Below are 21247 nucleotides of genomic sequence, written 5' to 3'. Positions count from 1 at the left end.
TATTTGTCTCTGTAAATGTCTCTAAACATTGTTATTGCATCTGATTCTATCACACCTCCTAGCAGTGTGTTCCAGGCAGGCTCTTGTGTTTCTTTTAAAAAAAACACAAAAATCATGCCTCTCAAATCTCGTTAAACTCTCTCTTTCTTTAAACTTCTAGTTTTTCTGGTATTTAACACTTCTATTCTGGGGAAAAGATTATTTACACAATACTTGTCTCATAATGTTATTCACTTCTATCAAGTTGCCCCTTTAGCTTCTAACATTTGCGAAAACAGCAAAAGATTGTGCGGCACCATATCCAGTTAACATCCTAGTACGAACAAGAGCCTACCAGTGATCTTTTCAGAGCATTAATAGGTATAGATCTACAGTCAGAAAAATTACTCTCTACCTCTTCCCTCTTTTTTTGAATTAGCCAAATTTGAATTAGAGTTTACCAACTCACTGTTGATTCCATGTGACTTAATCTTTAGTTCATGTAGACAACATCTACAGTCCAGACTTTGTCATTCGTCACTTCAAAAAGTACAGGGCTTTCCCTGTACAAAGCTATGCTGTTAGTTAGTTAGTATGCATCAAGTTAGTCACACTTTTCTAAATGCAAATAAATCCTGCTCCTAAGAATCTTAATGATATCCCTCCCACTATCAGGCTCACCAGCCTATATTTCCTGGTTTGTTCTTGTAGCCAATGTTCTTAACTGAACAACATTGACTATTCTCCAGTCTTCTGGGATGTTGCCTACAGCTAATCTCCCAGCAATCCTTTGCTTCCTTCAGTATCCTGGGATAAATCCCATCTGACCTGAGGGTCTTGTCCACATTTAATGCTTTGCAAGATGCCCGACTCCTGTTCCTTAATGTTGGCATTGGCTTTAAAATACCAGCGTACCCCTCACTAATTCTGCCACTATCGATTTCCTTCTCCTTGGTGAATGAAGTTGTGAAGGAGTGGGTTATTAAGTCAACATTTGATTGGTGCATGGGTTTCTAATATTATTGCAGAAGACTAGTTGCAAAACCATGCGCCAGGTCAATCCTTGCAGGTCAATCCAGAGTGCCAACAGATTGAAGATGGGATAGCTGATGTTGGTGTAGTTATGCATCATCTAGACTGACTTTCAGAGCTGATCGTTAAATGTTTAGTATTTATCTGGCATTAAGGTTTCTGAAGCAGCTTATGTGTTTTTTTATAAACTGACAACAAATTGTTGGCTGGGTTACTATTTCAAATAGGAGTAAATGGGTCACATTAAGATCAATCTAATAGTTTTATTAGCACACTAATCTGTGATTAATCTGTAATCTTAAACAGATGCTGCTGTTAAGTCCCACATTTTTGGCTTTTCAGTTAACTGTTTAACAGTTTTGATTTGATGCTGAACTCAGAGCTGCAGATGGAACAGGATTTAAGACTCATTCAATGTAGAATGATAGAAAGGAGAGATCATAGAGTTATAAAGAATGGAAATAGTATTTTTGCCCTAATTTGTCTGTACTTAACTGAGCTAGTCCTGATAGCCTACATTTGGCCCATATCCTTCTCCTTTCCTACACATGTACCTATCTAAATTAAAATTTTCAGATTTTCCTAGCTCTACCTCTTTTTCTGACAGCAAATTCCACATACACACCACTCTTAAGTGGAAAAAGATTTTCCTCAATTCCTATAAAATCTTTCTCCTCTCATTTTAAAGGAAAGCCTTTTAAATTTAGACTCCCCTACCCTGGCCATTCATCTTATCTATGCCCCTCATTAATTTGTGTCTAATTAGGTCACCTCTGTCTCCTAAATCCTGAGGGAGGGAAGGGAAGCAAAAAATACAGCCTGTCTAATCTCCCTTTTATAACTCAAACCCTCCGGTACTAGTAACATCCTTGTGAATATTTTCTGTACCCTTTTCACGATGATTTCCTATAACTAGGTGACCACAACAGCACACAATACTCCTAATGTAGTTTCATTGCTTTGGATAGTTGTAACATCACACTCCATCGGATCCTTGTGCAGGAACAGTTATTATCCTACAGCCATCAGGTTCTTTAAACAGTGTAGATAACTCATTCACCACTACTTGGAACTGATTCTACAGTCTGCAGACTCCTTAAAGGACTTGTGTTCTCAGTATTAATTTTATTTGCAGTTTGTTGTCTTTTACCCATTGGTTGTTTGCCAGCCTCTGAATATATTTTTGTAGAATTATATTGCATTTCCTTTTCCTGTAAATGTCTGCAAGGAAATGAATTGGCAAGTCCACAGAACACCTTTATCACTCTGTTCTGCTTGTGTTGCAACTCTTGGGGATCTAGGTACTTGTATCCTTTGATCTCTCTGTGCAACACTCTGCAGAGCGCTGGAATCTCTGTACCAATTTTACACTGGTTTAATTTCCCAAGCTGTAACACGTGGCACTTGATAAAGTACAACTCCATTTGCTATTTCTTGACCCATTTTCCCATTTGAGCTAACTCCCCGATTTAATTTTGGATAACCTTATTCCCGGTCATGTCAACCATATTTTCATCCAAATTGATAACATAGATTCGAAAGATAGTGTTGTCCTAGGAGTGTGCAATGTATGTGTTCCAGAACATCAAAAGCACATGTCTGTCTCTGATGCTGCAGGGCATTGTATACGGGATCATGTGAGAATTGCATCAGAGTCACAAGCCTAATACATGCTTGGTTAAATATTCAGAGTGTATAGAAAGATGCAAATAGTCTTATTTTATTTCCTGTGGTGTGTAAAGAGGATGAATGGAAAAAGGTTTAATGCTGAAAACAGATATATGATTATTTTGAATTTCTTGGCATTGTTGTTTAATAGCTACAGTGAAGTTGAAAGTAAACTATTTAATTTAGAAACTTCTTGAGCTTTATGAAGTTTCATGAAAGTAGCCCTCTTGTTTTTACTTTCGATAATTTGTTCCCAATCAGCCCTGCATTTAGGAAAATTTGAGGTACTAACTATTTTGAGGGTGTTCTTTGAATGGGAAGTCATTTGTGGCTTTCTACCCAAATTTTGTGGGTAGATACTAAATGATGTTCCCTAGCAAATGGTCTTTGTAAAATTAACTGCAATATCTGAACCACCTTATGTAACCATTGAAGTATGGTGTTCTTTTTACAGATAAATCATGTTTTGACACTCTTTTCAACTCCGACGACATGCAGGAAATAATACTACATTTTGCAATTTACCATATTGATTTACCAGGACAGCATGAAGGAGCTCCATCTTTTCCATCTGGGTAAGGATGACTACTCATGAGTAAATAATGACTGTTTAATGAATTTGTTACTGTTGGTGCTATGCAGCACAGAGCACATGCATTGACCAGGCACAGCCATGATCACAGTACTGGCAGACTTTTCCATAGGTAAGAGAATATCCTAGAGGGATTGTCCAGTTAAGTCATATAGATACAAAAGAGGGGCAAGCATTATAGTGTAGGTCTCCCAATAATCAGCAGGAGTTAGAAGAACCAATATAAGAAAATTTCAGAAAGGTTAAGATCAATACAATTATAGTATACAATATATAATATTAACATTCCCAAAATTGAACAGTGATTTCCTTAGTACAAGAATTTGAATGCTTCCACAAGGGATTCTTTAAGTCAATTTGGGAATCTCAAAATGGCGCTTATGGAGTGAAGCGGTTTTAGGCTTCGCTCCAATCCTTTTACTTTTTTCTACCTACAAGCACCCCCTAATTGACCTGTTTATACCTATTCTAAAGGGGTTTAGACGTATGAAATCTTTTTCAACTGTTTGAATCATTTTCTACTCGTTGAAATGTATAAAGCAAAGGAATTGAAACAGACGAAAGAACAGTTAACTTTGGAAACAATTGTGAAACTTATGGACGACAGACTTGAAAAACTGGAGAATAAATTAACCTCAAAGCTTTCTATGTTCGATGAAATGTTAAAGGCACGACGCAAAACTTCAAACACACACTGAATTCACGACAACAACAAGCAAGTATTTTAGTTCTTGAAGATGCTGCTCACCAGAAAGATCGCATAATTGAAACTTTGCAACAACAGCAAGCTTCGACTTCTCAACTGCTGGATCGTTATAAATCTAAAATCACTGATCTTGAACACCGCTCTCGAAGACAAAATCTCCGGATAATTGGGCTTCCGGAAAATTTTGAGAACAGTGATCTCACTGTATTTTTCTCCAAATTTTTAATGGATGTCTTCGGCTCAGAAGTACAATCAGCTTCAGGTTTGAAACCACAACAATTAATTCTCCGGATCCATTATCCTCATACCAAAGAACTTTTGATTCGGGCTGCCTGGGAAAAAGGTATGATCAGCTTTCAAAATTTTAAATTCCGTATTCTGGAAGACTATAGTCCCGAAGTTTTAAGGGCAAGAATGGCTTTTAAATCAACCATGTCTGAAATTCATCAGGAAGGCTACAAGCAAGCGCTGTTATTTCCAGCACAATTGAGAGTTACTCTCAAAGATGGGACTTATTGGCTGTTCAAATCTCCAGCGGATGCTCAAAGATTCCTTGAAGAACAATACTTTTTTTTACTACGGGTTGACTAATGTAATAATTAGTTTATAGATTTGGATCTTTTATAAAATAATGATTTTTTTAATGTGATGGCTTACACGTATTTCTTACACATGGTACAAGTCCATTTTTGGTTTATCCTGAGTTTGTTCTTTTTATATTATTATTCTGTTCTGAAAGTAACTCATTAGGGTTTTCTTTTAAGTTCATATACACTTTTTTATATTTTTAACATTTAAATATTAAGATTTTTAAAAAATAAAAAACTTTTCTAAGATGTTGTTTCTTTTCCCCCAAAGACCTTAGTGCTTGGATACGTCATATCTGTTTTGATGTGTCTGAATAAGTTTAAGGACTTTCTTTTAAAACACTAATACAATATTATCCATTTATGGGTTTTATCATTTTAATTTTTTTTTAAATCCTTTTGTTTTATATATATATATATATACTAATTTTATACTTTAATCTTTGTTATACTAACCCTTTCTTATAATATGGGTGGTTTGTATCTTTAACTTTTTTGTTTGAGTTGCCGTCTTGAGACATGGCGGTAAATTTAGTATTAGATCGCTTGCTTGCCTCTTTTTGGTTTTTTTCTTGGGGTTTTGAGGGTGGAGGGAGGGAGATTTTTCTTTTTGCTTGCTTCACGCTTAGTTTTACTTCATGGGCTGACTCAAAACTACAAAAATCTTGCAGTGTCATGACTTCCGGTTCCTCCTTGAACTTATTTCCCTCTTCCGGAATCATGAGTTCATCTTTTTTTTAAACCTTGTGTGTTAATTGTAATAAATATTGGCAATATGGATAAGATTATTAATTTTGTTTCTTGGAATACTAATGGTTTAAATCATCCGCTCAAACGGAAAAAAATATTCAAAGTATTCCACAGAATGAATGCTAATATTGTCTTTGTACAAGAGACTCATGTGAGGAAGGTGGATAGTCAATGTTTTTTTAGCTTTTGGAAAGGCCAACAGTATCACTCAAATTCCCAAGCCAAAGTAAGAGGTGTTATCATTTTTGTAGATTCTTCAACCTCCTTTATACACTATGAAACAATTTCAGACCCACAAGGTAGATTTTTCCTTATTACTGGTTTACTTTTTAATCAAAAAGTTGTTTTAGTTAATGTTTATGCTCCAAACACTGATTGTCCTGAATTTTTTAAGTGTCTATTTACATCCTTTCCTAATTTGAATCAGTACATGCTGATAATGGGTGGGGATTTTAACTGTTGCTTAAACCCTTTGATGGATAGATCTAAGCCCACCCAAGCTCTTCTGAATAAATCAGCCTCTCTTATTAATTCCTTTATGATCGATTCTGGAATTTCCGAAATTTGGCATTTTTTACACCTGTTACGAACCCCGTAACTGGGTTACTTACCAGCAAAGATAGAGAGGCCCGTTGAAGTCTGATGGTACTATTTTTAAAAGTATTGAAAAAGGGGCACAAAAGTAAGATGAATGCAAACATACAGATAATATACGTCATCAATACTAAATCTAAAAGTGCGAGTATAATAACAATCAATAAGAAATAGTTCTATCGTTGTCTAGGGGATAATGTATTGTCCGATGGAAATATAAAAGTCACTGTTAGTTTGTTCAAGCGGCAGCGTTTTGGGTTTAAGAGAGAGACGGTTTAAACTTGCCCAGGTCTTTTATGATGCCAATCCTTTAAGTCGGGGGAGTCGGTTTCCCCGTTGTTAGCTAAAAGCCATTTTCCGTGGTACCAGCCACCAGTCCCAGGCAACGGAACTGAACGCACGTGGCCTCCTTCAAAATGGCTTCCCCGATTACGGGAGCACTAACGTTTCTTCTGGTGCGGCTAAGGGGCTGTTCCCACACACCCCCTTTTATCCTGACTCGCAGGGTCGTAGATGTCAATCAGGTTGAGGGTGATGCAATCTCTCCCTCAACCAGCCCACTTTACCTGAGGGCGTCCATGTAGTACAGTCTCCAATCCACAAAATTCGCCTTCCGGAGACAATGGCCATGTCCCGTAGCTTTACATCGCCGGGGGAACGAGACATTACGCATGTCTCTCTCTCATTCTCCTGGGCCCCCTGACCCAACCCAACAGTGATCTTGCGATTCTCACAAAGGAGGGGGCTGCAGGCATAACACACCCCAATGACAAAGAGTTTTCATACTTTTCTCATGTTTATCTTAATTATTCAAGAATTGATTACTTTTTTATTGATCACTGTTTACTTACAGATGTTATTGATTGTAAATATGACTCCATTACCATTTCTGTCCATGCACCTTTGAAACTATCTATTAAGACAGTGGACTCATCTTCTAATGCTAAATCTTGGAGGTTCAACTCTATTTTATTGCAGGACTTAGACTTTCTTAATTTTATTGAACAACAAATTGATTTGTTTTTATCAACAAATTCTACAGCAGAGATCTCTAGTGGAATTTTATGGGACACTTTTAAAGCATTTATTCGTGGACAGATTATTTCATACTCTGCTGGAGTTAGGAAATGAACTAATTCTAAAATATTAACATTGGTTGATAAAATCAAAGCAATTGATAAGATTTATTCAGTGACCCCCAGCAAAGAACTTTATAAAGAAAGAGTTGAACTTCAAATGGAGCATAGTTTGTTATTATCCTCTTCGATTGAAAATCAGTTAATTAAATCTAGAACCCAGTTTTATGTACATGGAGATAAGTCTGGCAAATTATTGGCTAATCAATTGAAAACTGCTTTGGTTAAACGACAAACTACTAGTATTCGTAAACGAGTTGGCACTCTGACGATCGACCATAAAGAGATAAATAAAGCCTTTCAAGATTTTTATAATTCTTTATATCAATCAGAATTTGTTGAGGATTCTTCTATAATGAATTTTTCAGAAAATTGAATATCCCAAAATTAACAACAGAAGATAGTGTATTCCTAGATGCACCTATTACGGAAACTGAAATAAAAGAGGTTACTTTTTCAATGAATTCTGGAAAAGCTCCTGGTCCAGATGGTTATACTGTAGAATTTTTTAAATCCTTTTCCTCTATACTCCTTCGAGTTGTAAAATTTTTAAAGATGCGTTAACTATAGGTAAATTGCCACAATATTTTTATGAAGCCTCTATTTCTTTAATTCTTAAAAAAGATAGACCCCACTGAATGTGCATCCTATCGGCCTATATCCTTGCTGAATACGGATTTTAAGATTTTTAGTAAAATTTTGGCCACTAGATTAGAAAATATATTACCCCTTGAATTATTTCTGAAAATCAGACTGGATTTATTAAAAACCATTACTCACCTTTTAACATTAGAAAATTAATTAATATTATTTATACTCCTTCATCCAAAATACCAGAATGTGTCATTTCCTCAGATGCTGAAACAGCATTTGATAGAGTTGAATGGCCAAATTTATTTAATACATTGCAGCATTTTAATTTTAGTTCAAAACTTATATCATAGATTAAATTAATATACTATAAACCTTTGGCTTCGGTTTTTACCAATAATCAAAGATCTCTTTTTTTTTCAGTTATTGCATGGTACAAGGCAAGGCTGTCCTTTAAGTCCTTTACTATTTGACATTGTTTTGGAACCTTTAGCTATAGCCATTCGTGAATCACCTAATATTTTGGGTATTACTCGTGGGGAAGGGAGTATAAGTTATCATTATATGCTGATGATTTGTTACTATACATACCTGACCCGGCAAGATCTATTCCTGCTGTTTCATCCTTGCTTGCTCAGTTTAGTAAATTTTCTGGTTACAAATTGAATTTTAATAAGAGCGAATTTTTTCAATTAAACATGCAAGTTCCAATTTATAAACATTTACCATTTAAAGTTGTCACAGATTATTTTACTTATTTGGGTATTAAAATTATCAAAAAAACATAAAGATTTATTTAAAATTAATTGTTTACCTTTAATTGACCAAATTAAGCAACTTGTTACCAGGTGGTCTCCATTATTTTTTGTCATTGGTTGGTCGAATTAATGCTATTAAGATGATGGTATTACCCAAATTCTTATATTTATTTCAAGTATTACCAATTTTTATTCTTAAATCTTTTTTTGATATTATTAACTCCAAAATATCTTCCTATGTGTGCAGAATAAAAATCCTAGACTAAGCAAAAAATATTTACAGAAGCCTAAGAAGGAGGGTGGTTTGGCTTTGCCAAACCTGAGATTTTACTATTGGGCAGTAATATACGATATTTAATATTTTGGACACAAGAATCGACTATAGCAGCTTGCCCACAATGGGTAAATTTGGAATGTAAATTTGTACAAGACTTCTAATTGTTTTCAATTTTAGGATTTTCACTTCCTTTTTCTTTATCTGAATTGAATAAACAAATAACTAATCCTGTAGTTAAACATACGTTGCAAATATGGTTTCAATTTCGTAAATTTTTTGGTTTGAATAAGTTTATCTTATCAAGCCCTATAATATCTAACTTCCTTTCTTGGCCCTCTTTTATGGATCAAGCCTTTGTTTTATGGAAAACAAAAGGTATAACACGTTTTCGTGATCTATTTTTAGATAATAGTTTTATGTCCTTTGAACTGCTATCTAATAAATATAATTTAACTAAAACTCATTTTTTTTAGATATTTGCAAGTTAGAAATTTCTTGAATAATAAGTTAGTCTTTTCTGAAATTATGTCCATCGGACATTATGGAAAAAATTTTTGCTCTGAATCCTTGTCAGAAGGGTTTAGTAGCCACCATTTATAATATGATCATGAAAATACAGCCAGAAGTATCAGAAAAAATTAAGAAGGAATGGGAAAAAGAACTTCATTGTCTTATACCTACTGAGCAGTGGGAGAAAATTTTACAATTAGTCAATTCTTCTTCTATTTGTGCTAAACATGCCCTAATACAATTTAAGGTTGTACATAGAGCTCATATGTCTAAGGATAAACTTGCTCGATTTTATTCTTATGTTAATCCAACCTGTGACATATGTCATTCTGAGATTGCTTCTTTGACCCATATGTTTTGGACTTGCCCTTGTTTGCAAAATTACTGGAAAGATATTCTCGGTATTATTTCAACAGTTCAGAATATCAATTTCCAACCGCATCCGATTACTGCAATTTTCATTTTACCAATGGCAGATAATAGTCATTTATCCCCCTCAGCTCGACGGATGATTGCATTTGTTACATTAATGGCTAGAAGATCTATTCTATTGAATTGGAAAGAAATTAATCCTCCAACTATATTTCAGTGGCTTTCTCAAACTATCTCTTGTTTGAGCTTAGAAAAAATTAGAAGTGCTGTCTTTGATCCTTCAGTTAAATTTGAAGAAACTTGGAGACCATTTATTCAACATTTTCATATGAGTTAAACTGTCTTTTCCTAAACCTCACTTTTATTATCCTTAGTTATTTGGATGGAGGTACGGAGTTATTGGCACTACTGTATATATTTGACATAATGCAATGGCCCATGTTGGTTAGTTTTTTTCTCTCTTTTTTGTTTTTTTTAAACTTTTGTTCGTAATTACTATGAGTTTGGGAGGTTATTATATATGGATTATCATCTATTTGAATGTTTATTTTAACTATTAACTATGTACTCTCAATCTCTGTGTATTCATGTTTCATTTATGTTTGTTTAAAAATTAATAAAAAAGATTTAAAAGGAAAGAAAGGAAGTCAATTTGCAGGTAATCCAGCTGGAGACTTGTTAGTAAATGAAACTAGCCAGGTGGAAGAAGTGTTGATGGGCAAGCACATTGAGAATGCAAGTTCCAAAGTGGTTACAGATAAAGATGATCCTTAAGTTAAGATTCTAGATCATTGAAAGGCCAACTTCAATAGTATAAAAATAGCAAAGTAAGTTGTATCTGGACAAAACAATATCTGACAAATGGGATTCTTAAAGTCAATAAGAGTTTAGGGCCAGTGTGTTCCGGTAAGGGTAAAAGGCAAAGGTGAATGATAGAGGAAGCAATGATAATAAAAGATAATGAAAGTTCGATCGGGATGGGAGGTGGTTGAGTGAGATCCTTGAGGAACATAAGAGAGTGTTGGATAATAAAGAAATTAGAAGGCAAAAATGGGCCTATGAAAATTTAAGATTTTAAGATTTAAAGGGACATTCTAGTCGGAGCAAGAGTAGCAGTGGAGGAATAGATCACTTTAGTAATCAAGTGGGTTATCTATCTATGGAACCAGGATCTGTGGGTGAAGGCCTAAATGAATATGTATTACTTGTGTTCACCAAAGAGAAAACATGAGAGGTAATGAGTTGATGGGAGGTGTAAGTTGATTGTGTGGTATTGGAATGTGCACGTGTAGATAAATCCCCAGAGCTGGATGAGATCCTTTGCAGGAAACAAGGGAGAAGATTGGATCCCTGACAGAGATCTTTCCACCTTTGTTATCCACAGGTGAGGAACCAAAGGAGTGGAAGATAGCAAATTTTTTTCCTTCCTTATGAAGGGCAGCAGGGATAAGCCAGCTTCCTGCACACCAGTGACAGTTGCATCATTGTTAGGCAAATTGATGGAGAAATTCTGAAGCATACGATTTAGTACATTTGGAAAGGCAGAGGCTGTTTAGGAATAGTCTGTCTTAATTTTGCCTTTTTTTTGAGGAGTTTACTAAAGCGACTGAAGGCTGAGCAATAAATGTTGTCTATATGGACTTTAATAGGCATTTGACGGTGTCCTGTATGGTAGAATGGTCCAGAAAGTTCAGTCACATGATATCCAACATGAGCTGGCAAACTGGATTCAAAATGTGGCTTTGTGTAAAGAGATGACCTTTACCGATGACCAGTATAACCAGTGCTGTAATGCAAGAATCAGAGATGGGACCTTGGATCTTTTTTAATAAATATGACCATCTTGGATGTAAATGTTTCAAAGGTTTCAAAGATACATTTAATATCAGAGAGATGTAGACAATATACATCCTGAAATGCTTTTTCTTCGCAACCATTCACAAAAACAGAAGAGTGCCCCCAAAGAATAAATGACTGTAAAATATTAGAACCCCAAAGTCCCCCACAACTCGCTTCCCTCCTGCGTGTAAACAGCAAGTAACAATCCCCTCTCCCTCCACCGGCAAAAAAAACATTGGCACCCGCTACCGAGCACTCAAGCGTGAGCAAGGCAACAGCAAAGACACAGACTGGCAGTACTCCAGAGACTATGTTGTTCACCCGGCATTCGACATACCACAGGCTCTGTCCCTTCCTAATAAGAGAGAAAGAGGTCTCTCCATTTGTGGAAGGTACAATTAGTAAACTTCTGAATGACATGACAATAGGCAGATTTTAGCATGGTCAAGAACACTTTCCAATGCTAGAGCAGGATATGATCCACTGGAATGTTGGGAGGAGCACTGGAAAATGAGGTTTAATCCTGACAAGTGCAAGGCCTCCAAACAGTGACCAGGATATGCGGTACAAATTACAACGAGAGATAGAAAAGGCAGGTAAAAAGGGCAATGTTACAGTCATGGGGGATTTCAATATTTAGGTGGATTGGGGGTAATCAGCTTGGTGCTGGATTCCAGGGGAAGGAATTTGTACTAAATGGCTCTTTTTTTTTTAAAAAGAGTAGCCAGTGGAGGTGTAGATATTGTTTACTTAGGTTTTCATAAGGCTTTTGTTAAGGTTCCACACAGGAAACTGCTGAACAAGATGAGAGCACATTTTTTTTTTAATTTTGAGATATAACACGCTAACAGGCCGTTCTGGCCCAACGAACCCTTGCTGGCTAATTACACGCATATGACTAATTAAGTATACGTCTTTGGGATGTGGGAGTACCTAGAGAAAGTGCAAACTCCTTACAGGGAATTGCTGGAATTGAACCCAGGTCACTGGGGCTATGAAGCAATGAGGTAACTGCTATGTGCTGTGCTGCCTGCATATTACAGGAAGGATGCTAACGTGGATAAAAACTTGCTGACTTGCAGGAGGCAGACTGGAAATCGAGGGGTCTTTTCAGCTTGACTGCAAATTATTTGTGTTCCTTAGGGGTCAGTGTTGGGTCCATGACTCTTCACATTGTACATTAATGATTGGGATGACAGGATTGATGACTTTGTGACCAAGAATGCAGATGATACAAAAATAGTTTGGAAAGGCAGGTAATGTTTGAGGAAAGATGGAGTCTGTAGGAGAATTTAGACAGGTTAGGAGCGTGGGCAAAGTAGTGGCAGATGGAATATAGTGTAAGGAAGTGTTTTGTCTAGCAATTGGGTAGAAGGGATAAAGGCCTAGACTATTTTCTAAATGGTGAACAAATTCAGAAATCAGAGGTATGACCTTGGAGTCCTTGTTCAGGATTCCCTAAAGGTTAACTTGCAGGTTGATTTGGTTGTAAGGAAGGTTGTATTCATTTTAGTATTCAATGTTAGTATTCATTTCGAGAGGACTGGAATATAAAAGCAAGAATGTAATATTGAAGCTTAATAAGGCATTGATCAGTCTGCTGCACTGAGTATTCTGAGCAGTTTTGGGACCCTCTAAGTAAGGATGTGCTGGCATTGGAGATGGTCCATAAGTAATTGATGCGAACAATCCCAAAAATGAAAGGGTTATCTTATGAGTATTTGGCTCTGGGCTTGTACTCACTGGTATTTAGAATAATGAGGGAGGGGAACTCATGGAAACCAATTGAATATTGAACGGTCTGGCTACAGTGGATGCAGAGATGTTTCTAATTGTGAATCTTGAACGCAAAGACACAGCCTCAAAATAGGATGTCCTTTTAGAACAGATGAGGAATTTCTTTCGTGAGGGGGTGAATTTGTGGAATTCATTGTTACAGATGGCTGTGGAGACCACGTCATTTGGTATATTTAAACTGGGGGTTGATGGTGTAGTTTATTATTGAGAGATAGTATAGAACAAACCAGGATGCCAATATGCAGGATACTCAGCTGAACTTTTTTGACAACCCTGCTTGTGCAGGATGTGAACTCCTCCCATGTGGGAGTGACTGACTGAGTAGCATATGAATAACTCTATTGACTACCGCTATAGCTCCCCTTCTTTAAAAATGAGGTATGTACTCTCTTTACTCCTTTTTTCAATAATTACTTTTTTTTTTAAGAACAGTCTCATTTTGTGAAATGTTCTCAACATTAGAAAGTATTTTTTTTTAAAACACTTAAAAAAAAAATGGAGGTCAGGGTAGACTAACTGAATGCTCCGACAACGTAAGAGGGTTATTCTGCCTCTAGTCACACTCTAAGCTATTAGGCTATGGGGTATATCTCTGGTGGGATAAATAGTCTGGTTAGCTTCCTGGAAGTGTTGGAGTTGATGGAGATTCTTGAACAGGTGTGTCCACCTTGGATATGTGGTTCTCGTTATTAGGATCAGGTCACTCTATTTCTTTCTCTAACTTTCGTGGACTTGAAAATGCACAAGAGCACACTTATTTTGTCTGATTTCACCTTCTGATGTTTTGATCACCAGCAATTGACGTGCATGTTGCTGAACTGTGGTGAACTGGTCTGAAATCCAAACAGTTTCATCACTCCTGAGCAGTGACGAAGATTTCCTGTGAAATATTGTTGGAATCTGTCCTGCACTGTTTTGTACTCCTTTTTCTGAGCATTTGTCAGTCTTAATCCACCCATAATGTCATCTGTTTTGTCACCCATGCAACATGAAGTGTACTTACTAGATGCTCTTCTGAAGCCGGAGTGAGAGTGCTTGCAATCCTAAATCTCGAAGTCCGTTCATTTAGAGAAATCACATCGGGTGAAATCGGGTGGGGTGGGGGGTTTTATTAGAAAAGTAGATGGAGGTACTGCAATTATTTGCACCATTTTACTGTTTATCATTTTTTTTGGACTACAAAGATCATCTTTTCTCTCTCCTGAGAGTTTGGCTGACTTCTCTGCTGTGTCTGTGTCTCTGCATACTTTCCCAGCCTCATGGCCCACCGATTATTACATGTGCCCACTTCCGATGTAGCTTGAAGGTTGTTTCTTAGTGACCCTGGCCCTTTCTCAGCTCATGCCTGATGGTGGAAACAATTAGCAACTAGCATAGGCAGTTTAGGTTGATTAGTCTCTAAATATTTTAAATAGAGGTATGCGAATCAAGAACAGTCTTGTAAATCTTTCTTGATGGGGTCTCACTTGGTCTGTAGCACCAATTCATCAATGATCAACCACTTCTGGCACCATGTTCTGTTCATTATTTGAGAGATAATACAGGGCACATCAGGACACCAGCATGCAGGAGACTCAACTGAACTTTATTGCCAATCCTGCTTGTACTGTATGTGAACTCCTTCCATGTGGCAGTGCCTAAGTGACTGGCATAAGAATAACACTATTAACTACCACTACAGATTGATTCTTGATTGGTAAGCGCATCAAAGGTTGTGTGGAGAAAACAGGAAAATGGGATTGAAGGGGGAATATAAATCCATCATGATTGATGAAACAGACTTGATGGGCCAAATGATGTAATTCTGATATTAATGTCTTAGCCTTATGGAGGTGATGTATTTTGAGACATAAAATAGAAGTAGCACATGGTGGTTGTGCATTAATGAATGTTGATGAACAAAGAGACCTTGGAGTTGAAGTTCCCTAAGTGTACACTGTGGGTGAATAGTATGATGAAGAAGGCGTGAGGTTTGCCTGCCCTCATAGGTTGGAGCACTGAACTTAAAAGTGGGTCATTTATTGCAACTTTACAAAAAAAAACTTAAGTCCATACTTGGCATATTATGTGCTTTTCTGTTTGGCATTCAATGGGAAGGATAGTAGTGCTGGAGATGCTGAGATTCAGCACCTAGATTGGAGGGCTTTATCTGTGGGGAGAAATCATTTAGGCTGGTGCTTGTTCTCCTTGGACTGAGGGATGCTGTGGGTTGTCCTGATCAAAGTGTATAAAACTATGACAGGCATAGATAGGGTAGGTGGTCAGAACCTTCTATGAGAAGAGTCAAGAGGCTGTAATATTACAGAGTGACTGTGTATCTAGAATATGCTGCCAGAGGCAGTGGTGAAATAAGATAATTTACTGTGTTTAAGAGACAGTTTGGGCACATGAATTGGCAAGGCATGTAATAATACAGAACAGATGTGAGCTCATGTTATTAGTGAAGGTAGGTAAAGCTGTCATCATGAATGAGGCAAGATGGTGTGTCCATTTATGTGCTGTATGCCTCTTCACTTCATAGTCTTGTGTCCTCTTCCCATTGTAATATTTTTTTTAAAAAAACTGGTTTGCTTTCTGTTTTTCTTAATTCTGAAGTGTATTTTGCTTTACTTGAGAAAAGGTTATTTGGCTAACATGACAGTTTGCTTCATCTCTAAAGTAGCAAAGCCATTGGTGCAAGTTCAGGTTTAATTGTCATTCAATTATACATGAATCCCTCTGGGGCCAAGATGTAAAACACAGTACTAACAGTAATACACAGCACAAGGCACATACAGCACATATAAGATAGCAGTTAACAAGCAGTCATGCAAAAATATATACTATAGCCTAAGTTCCTGAGTGTCATGTCCTGTAGATTGATGCTGCATGGATGTTTGCAAGAACAAGCCTGTAGCAGTCCAATCATCACGCACTGCTACAGCCACAGGTGAATGCTGTCCTGCCGAGAGAACACTGGAGGGCAGCGCCAATGGGAGGGGCAAACCCTGGACTCCAGCGCACCTGTACCGTGTCTGCTGTCTCTTACACATTCTCCAGTGTTTTTCTGCTGGGCGGCTACAACAAGCGACCCAGCAGTATTGGGGTCTGGTCTGCACTAAAATCAAGGCCACATAGCTCCCCTGCCATTTGGTCTTGCAATGAACCAGTTAACTGGGCTTGCAGTTTCCTGCATTACCAATGTCCAACAGAGTCTTCTGATCACAAAATAATGTCCGAGGCAATAACTCACTCTGTTAGACTACACACCTCCTCCATGCGCTGTGTGTGTTATATATTCAAGATGAAAACTTTTCTCATGCAGACAGGTACAATAGGATTCTAGTCCTAAGAACTGTTCATAAACAACCATTCATAAGTTGGAATGTACAAAATGTGTGTGTGGGTGGATCAAAGAAAAAGCTGTTACGGAAGAGCAGATGCTGTTAGCCCCAGTGAATGACTGATTGGGTTTGCTCTGCACGTCTGGTTCTATTCGGTTTGACCCATCTCCCATTTTGGGTGCAGTGGATGATAATGAACAGGTAGAGAAAGGACATGGAATTGCTTGGTTCCCACCCAGTAAAAGATTACTGTGGGCTCAGGGCTGTTAGCAAGTCTATCCCGGTGGTCTCCCAAATGTTTGTATGTATAGGATGTCCATATGTCAGCAATTTGTAACCTTGGAAGGATCTGTAAGTATTTCCTAAAATCAGCTAATTTTATTTCACAACACTCTTAATAGCGTGCTTATTGCTGTTTTCACTTCAATTTTGCCTAGTATAAAGAGGCTTGTCTGTTAGATGAAGAATAATGCTATTTTAAGTAATTTAATGATTGAATGCTTGAAACATTGTATAAGGCATGTAGCTTGCATATTTATTGTGCAAAATCTATTTATTTCATATCATTTTACTGTAAGATCTATTTCCAGTCCAATTTCTAGATGTATTCACCTGCTCTCCAGTGATCTCTTAGCAGCTCATTGTAACTTGAAACAGATTTCATATTTGACACATTCAAATTACTATATAATTTATGGTAATATTGTTTCATAATCCTGGTTTTATATGAGAGTAGATATTTAACAGCTGTTCACAAATAATTTCCAACTTTGCATCTGGTTTACAGATATGAATACCCATCAATGGACCAAATGGCAGAGTTAATTCCAGCTGTTCTAAAACATTTTGGGTAAGATTATGAGCCTACAGTATTTATAATGCATTTAATCTATAATACAATTCGCAACAACCTAGTTACACGCTGCAGTTTTTGCCCGTCATTGATTTAGAAACATAGAAAATCTACAGCACAATACAGGCCGTTTGGCCTACAAGGTTGTGCTGAACATACCCCTACCCTAGAAATTACTAGGCCTACCTATAGCCCTCTATTCTTCTAGGCTCCATGTACCTATCCAAAAGTCTCTTAAAAGACCCTATCATATCTGCCTCCACCACCCCATTCCATGCACTCACCACTCCCTGAGTAAAAAAAAAACTTACCCCTGACATCTCCCCAGCACATTAAACCTGTGTCCTCTTGTGGCATCCATTTCAGTCCTGGGAAAAAGCCTCTGACTATCCTCACGATCAACACCTCTCATTATCTTATACACCTCTATCAGGTCACCTCTCATCCTCCGTCGCTCCAAGGAGAAAAGGCCAAGTTCACTCAACCTATCCTCATAAGACATGCTCCCCAATCCAGGCAACATCCTTGTAAATCTCCCCTGCATCCTTTCAATGACTTCCACATCCTTCCTGTAGTGAGGCGACAAAAACTGAGCACGTTACTCCATGTGGGGCCTGACTAGGGTCCTATATAGTTGCAACGTTACCTCTCAGCTCCTAAATTCAATTTCACGATTGATGAAGGCCAATACACTGTACGCCGCTTTAACCACTGAGTCAACCTTGCAGCTGCTTTGAGTGTCCTATGGACTCAGACCCCAAGATCACTCTGATCCTCCACAATGCCAAGAGTTTTACCATTGATACTATATTCTGCCATTGTATTTGACCTACCAAAATGAACCACTTCTTACTTAGCAAACACAAGGAAATCTGCACATGCTGAAAATTTAAGCAACACACACAAAATTCTGGTGGAACGCAGCAGGCCAGGCAGCATCTATAGAAAGAAGCACTGTCGATGTTTTGGGCTCTTTTGCCAATCAACTTTCAGGCTCTCAGCTTCACTCTACCCCCTCTGGTCTTCTATCATTTCGCATTTTCCCCTCTCCCTCCTACTTTCACATCTCTTATTATCTTTCTTCTCAGTTAGTCCTGACCAAGGGTCTCGGCCCGAAATGTCGACAGTGCTTCTTCCTATAGATGCTGCCTGGCCTGCTGCATTCCACCAGTATTTTGTGTGTGTGGCACTTCTTACTTATCTGGGTTGAACCCCATCTGCCACTTCTCAGCCCAGTTTTGCATCCTATCAATGTCCTGCTGTAATCTCTGACAGCCCTCCACACTATCCACAAAACCTCCAACCTTAGTGCCATCAGCAAACTTACTAACCCATCCCTCCACTTCCTCATCCAGGTCATTTATAAAAATCACGAAGAATAAAGGTCCCAGAACAGATCCCTGAGGCACTCCACTGGTGACCGATCTCCATGCAGTATATGACCCGTCTACAACCACTCTTTGCCTTCTGTGGGCAAGCCAGTTCTGGATCCACAGAGCAATGTCCCCTTGGATCCCATGCCTCCTTATTTCTCAATAAGCCTTGCATGGTGTACCTTATCAAATGCCTTGCTGAAATCCATATACACTACATCTACTGCTCTTCCTTCATCAATGTGTTTAGTCACATCCTCAAAAAATTCAGTCAGGCTTATAAGGCATGACCTGCCCTTAACAAAGCCATACTGACTATTCCTAATCATATTATATCTCTCCAAATGTTCACAAATCCTGCCCCTCAGGATCTTCTCCATCAACTTACCAAACACTGAGATAAGATTCCCTGGTCTATAACTCCCTGGTCTATCTCTGCTCCGTTTCTTGTATAAAGAAAAAACATTTGCAACCTTCCAATCCTCCGGAACCTCTCCCATCCCTATTGATGATGCAAAGATCATCGCCAAAGGTTCAGCAATCTGCTCCCCCACCTCCCACATTAGTCTGGGGTACATCTCATCCAGTCCCAGCGACTTATTCAACTTGGTGCTTTTGAAAAGCTCCAGCACATCCTCTTTCTTAATATCTACATGATTTGATTATTAAAATACTGATGCATGATTTTGCAATTTTCTTAATGTACTTTTTTATTTGAATTGAGTAGTGATATTAATGTTGGTATTTATTGAGAAAGTATTGTGTTGGATAGGATTTAAAACTCAGTGATGAAGGAATGGTGATATGTATACAAGTCCAATACCGTTATTCTTTGAAGTTCTGCAATCTTGATTTGCAATTAGTACTAACTTTGCAAATTTTAGTCTTTTAAAGCAATATTCAGGAGAATAGTGTTTAAAAGTTAGAGAAGTAGTTGACTAATTTCTCGGCGAATGTACACATTGAATTATTCCATTAACAACAATGTGGCCATAATTCAGAATAATTTCATTCTGAAATGTCCTTAATAAAAACAAAGTACATTCTAGCTAGCTGTTAAAACCTGTTTATATTGTGTGTTCTTACCATGCTGCAATAGAAGTACTTTCATTTCTTTACAACACTGTGATGTATTTTAACTAATTCTTTGTATCGAGCAAGAAGAATGTTGACCAATTTTAGGAGCCAACATCTTTCAGCTGTTGCCTAAAACAGCCTAATTTCTCTTTCAGTTTGAGGAGCATTATTGGATTAGGAGTTGGAGCTGGTGCTTATATCCTGACCAAATTAGCTGTAAGTTTGACACCACTTCCCTAATAGTAACTTCATGGGTGTTGTCAGCTATAGTCTTGTGCACTCTCATTAAAACTTGTGTTTGAATAGGTTTATTTATTTGATTCTCATTTCATTGAGAATAAAACAAAAATGCAAAAACTTCAACTTTTTTCTTTTCCAGTTGGCTTATCCTGAACTTGTTGAAGGCCTCTGTCTCATTAATATTAATTGCAATGCTGAAGGATGGATGGACTGGGCAGCAACTAAGGTAATACAAGACCGGAGGCTTTAGGCAGTAAATTCTATCTTCATGAACCATTTGTATTATACCAAATATTTTAATGAAAGCATGTGATCTGGTACAATTTTTGTGTGTTGTGACTACACAAATAGAACACGACACCAAGTATAGAACGTCATTAATAGTTGTAATTCTATTAGCAACACTTTCTGAAATAGTTTTAAGTTTTTAGAAAAATGTACAAATGTATGAAACCCTGAAATAGATTGTCTCAACTTATGTTTAAAAGTTGAAGATTTAGGGCTCTTCTTCTTTCATTCAACCTTTATATTAAGGTCAAATTGGAAGTGGAGTGATGGTGGAGGTGGGAACGGTCATGACTATTTTAAACTGAGGCTTTTGTTTAATAATCTGTATAATTATCAGAGCTGCCAGGGTCCAGGAAAGATAGCATTATACATTCTGCCTCCTTCCATCAATTAAAAAGCATGGTAGAGGAAGAGATACTGATAAATAAATAGGGTACGAGAGAAAAGGACATTGAGCTAAATAAATAAAATGTTATCCAAACATGACAGAAGATGGGTAATAATCTGCTGACTATATTAGATCCTTAAAGGATGTTTGTATTAGTTTGGTTTTAGTCGTAGTCACAGACACTATAGCACAGAAACAGATCCTTCAGCCATAGTCCATGCTGAACTATTAATCTGTCAGTCCCATCAACCTGCACACAGGCCATAGCCCTTTATACCCCCTCCTATCCATGTACTTATCCAAATATCTTAAATGTAGAAATCAAAGCTCGCATCCACAATTTCTGCTGGCAGCTTGTTCCATCTCTGAAGAGGTTCCCCTTAATATGATTGAGTTCAACTTGAAATTTGACAGGGAGAAAGTAAAGTCTGATGTTGCAGTATTTCAGTGGAGTAAGGGAAATTATACTGGTATGAGAGAGGAGTTGGCCAAAGTAAATTGAAAGAAGCTGCTGGCA

General features: G+C 37.5%; 1 protein-coding gene across 4 annotated transcripts in view; it reads left to right on the top strand.

Annotated features, from left to right (window-relative positions):
• LOC132396849 (protein NDRG1-like) overlaps window positions 1-21247 on the top strand; it is a 73710-nt gene that overhangs the window by 29846 nt on the left and 22617 nt on the right. For all 4 annotated transcript variants that reach the window (XM_059974853.1, XM_059974836.1, XM_059974844.1 and 1 more), the window contains 4 exons: window positions 3134-3254; window positions 17299-17361; window positions 19970-20030; window positions 20194-20280. In XM_059974853.1, coding sequence (XP_059830836.1) covers window positions 3134-3254; window positions 17299-17361; window positions 19970-20030; window positions 20194-20280 — 332 coding nt within the window. The remainder of the gene's footprint in view (window positions 1-3133; window positions 3255-17298; window positions 17362-19969; window positions 20031-20193; window positions 20281-21247) is intronic.

This window comes from Hypanus sabinus, chromosome 1, assembly GCF_030144855.1.
Source record: "Hypanus sabinus isolate sHypSab1 chromosome 1, sHypSab1.hap1, whole genome shotgun sequence".
In the NCBI taxonomy this organism is placed as follows: Eukaryota; Metazoa; Chordata; class Chondrichthyes; order Myliobatiformes; family Dasyatidae; genus Hypanus; species Hypanus sabinus.
Note: the sequence above shows the minus strand (reverse complement) of the source record. Positions and strands in the feature narration are given on the sequence as shown.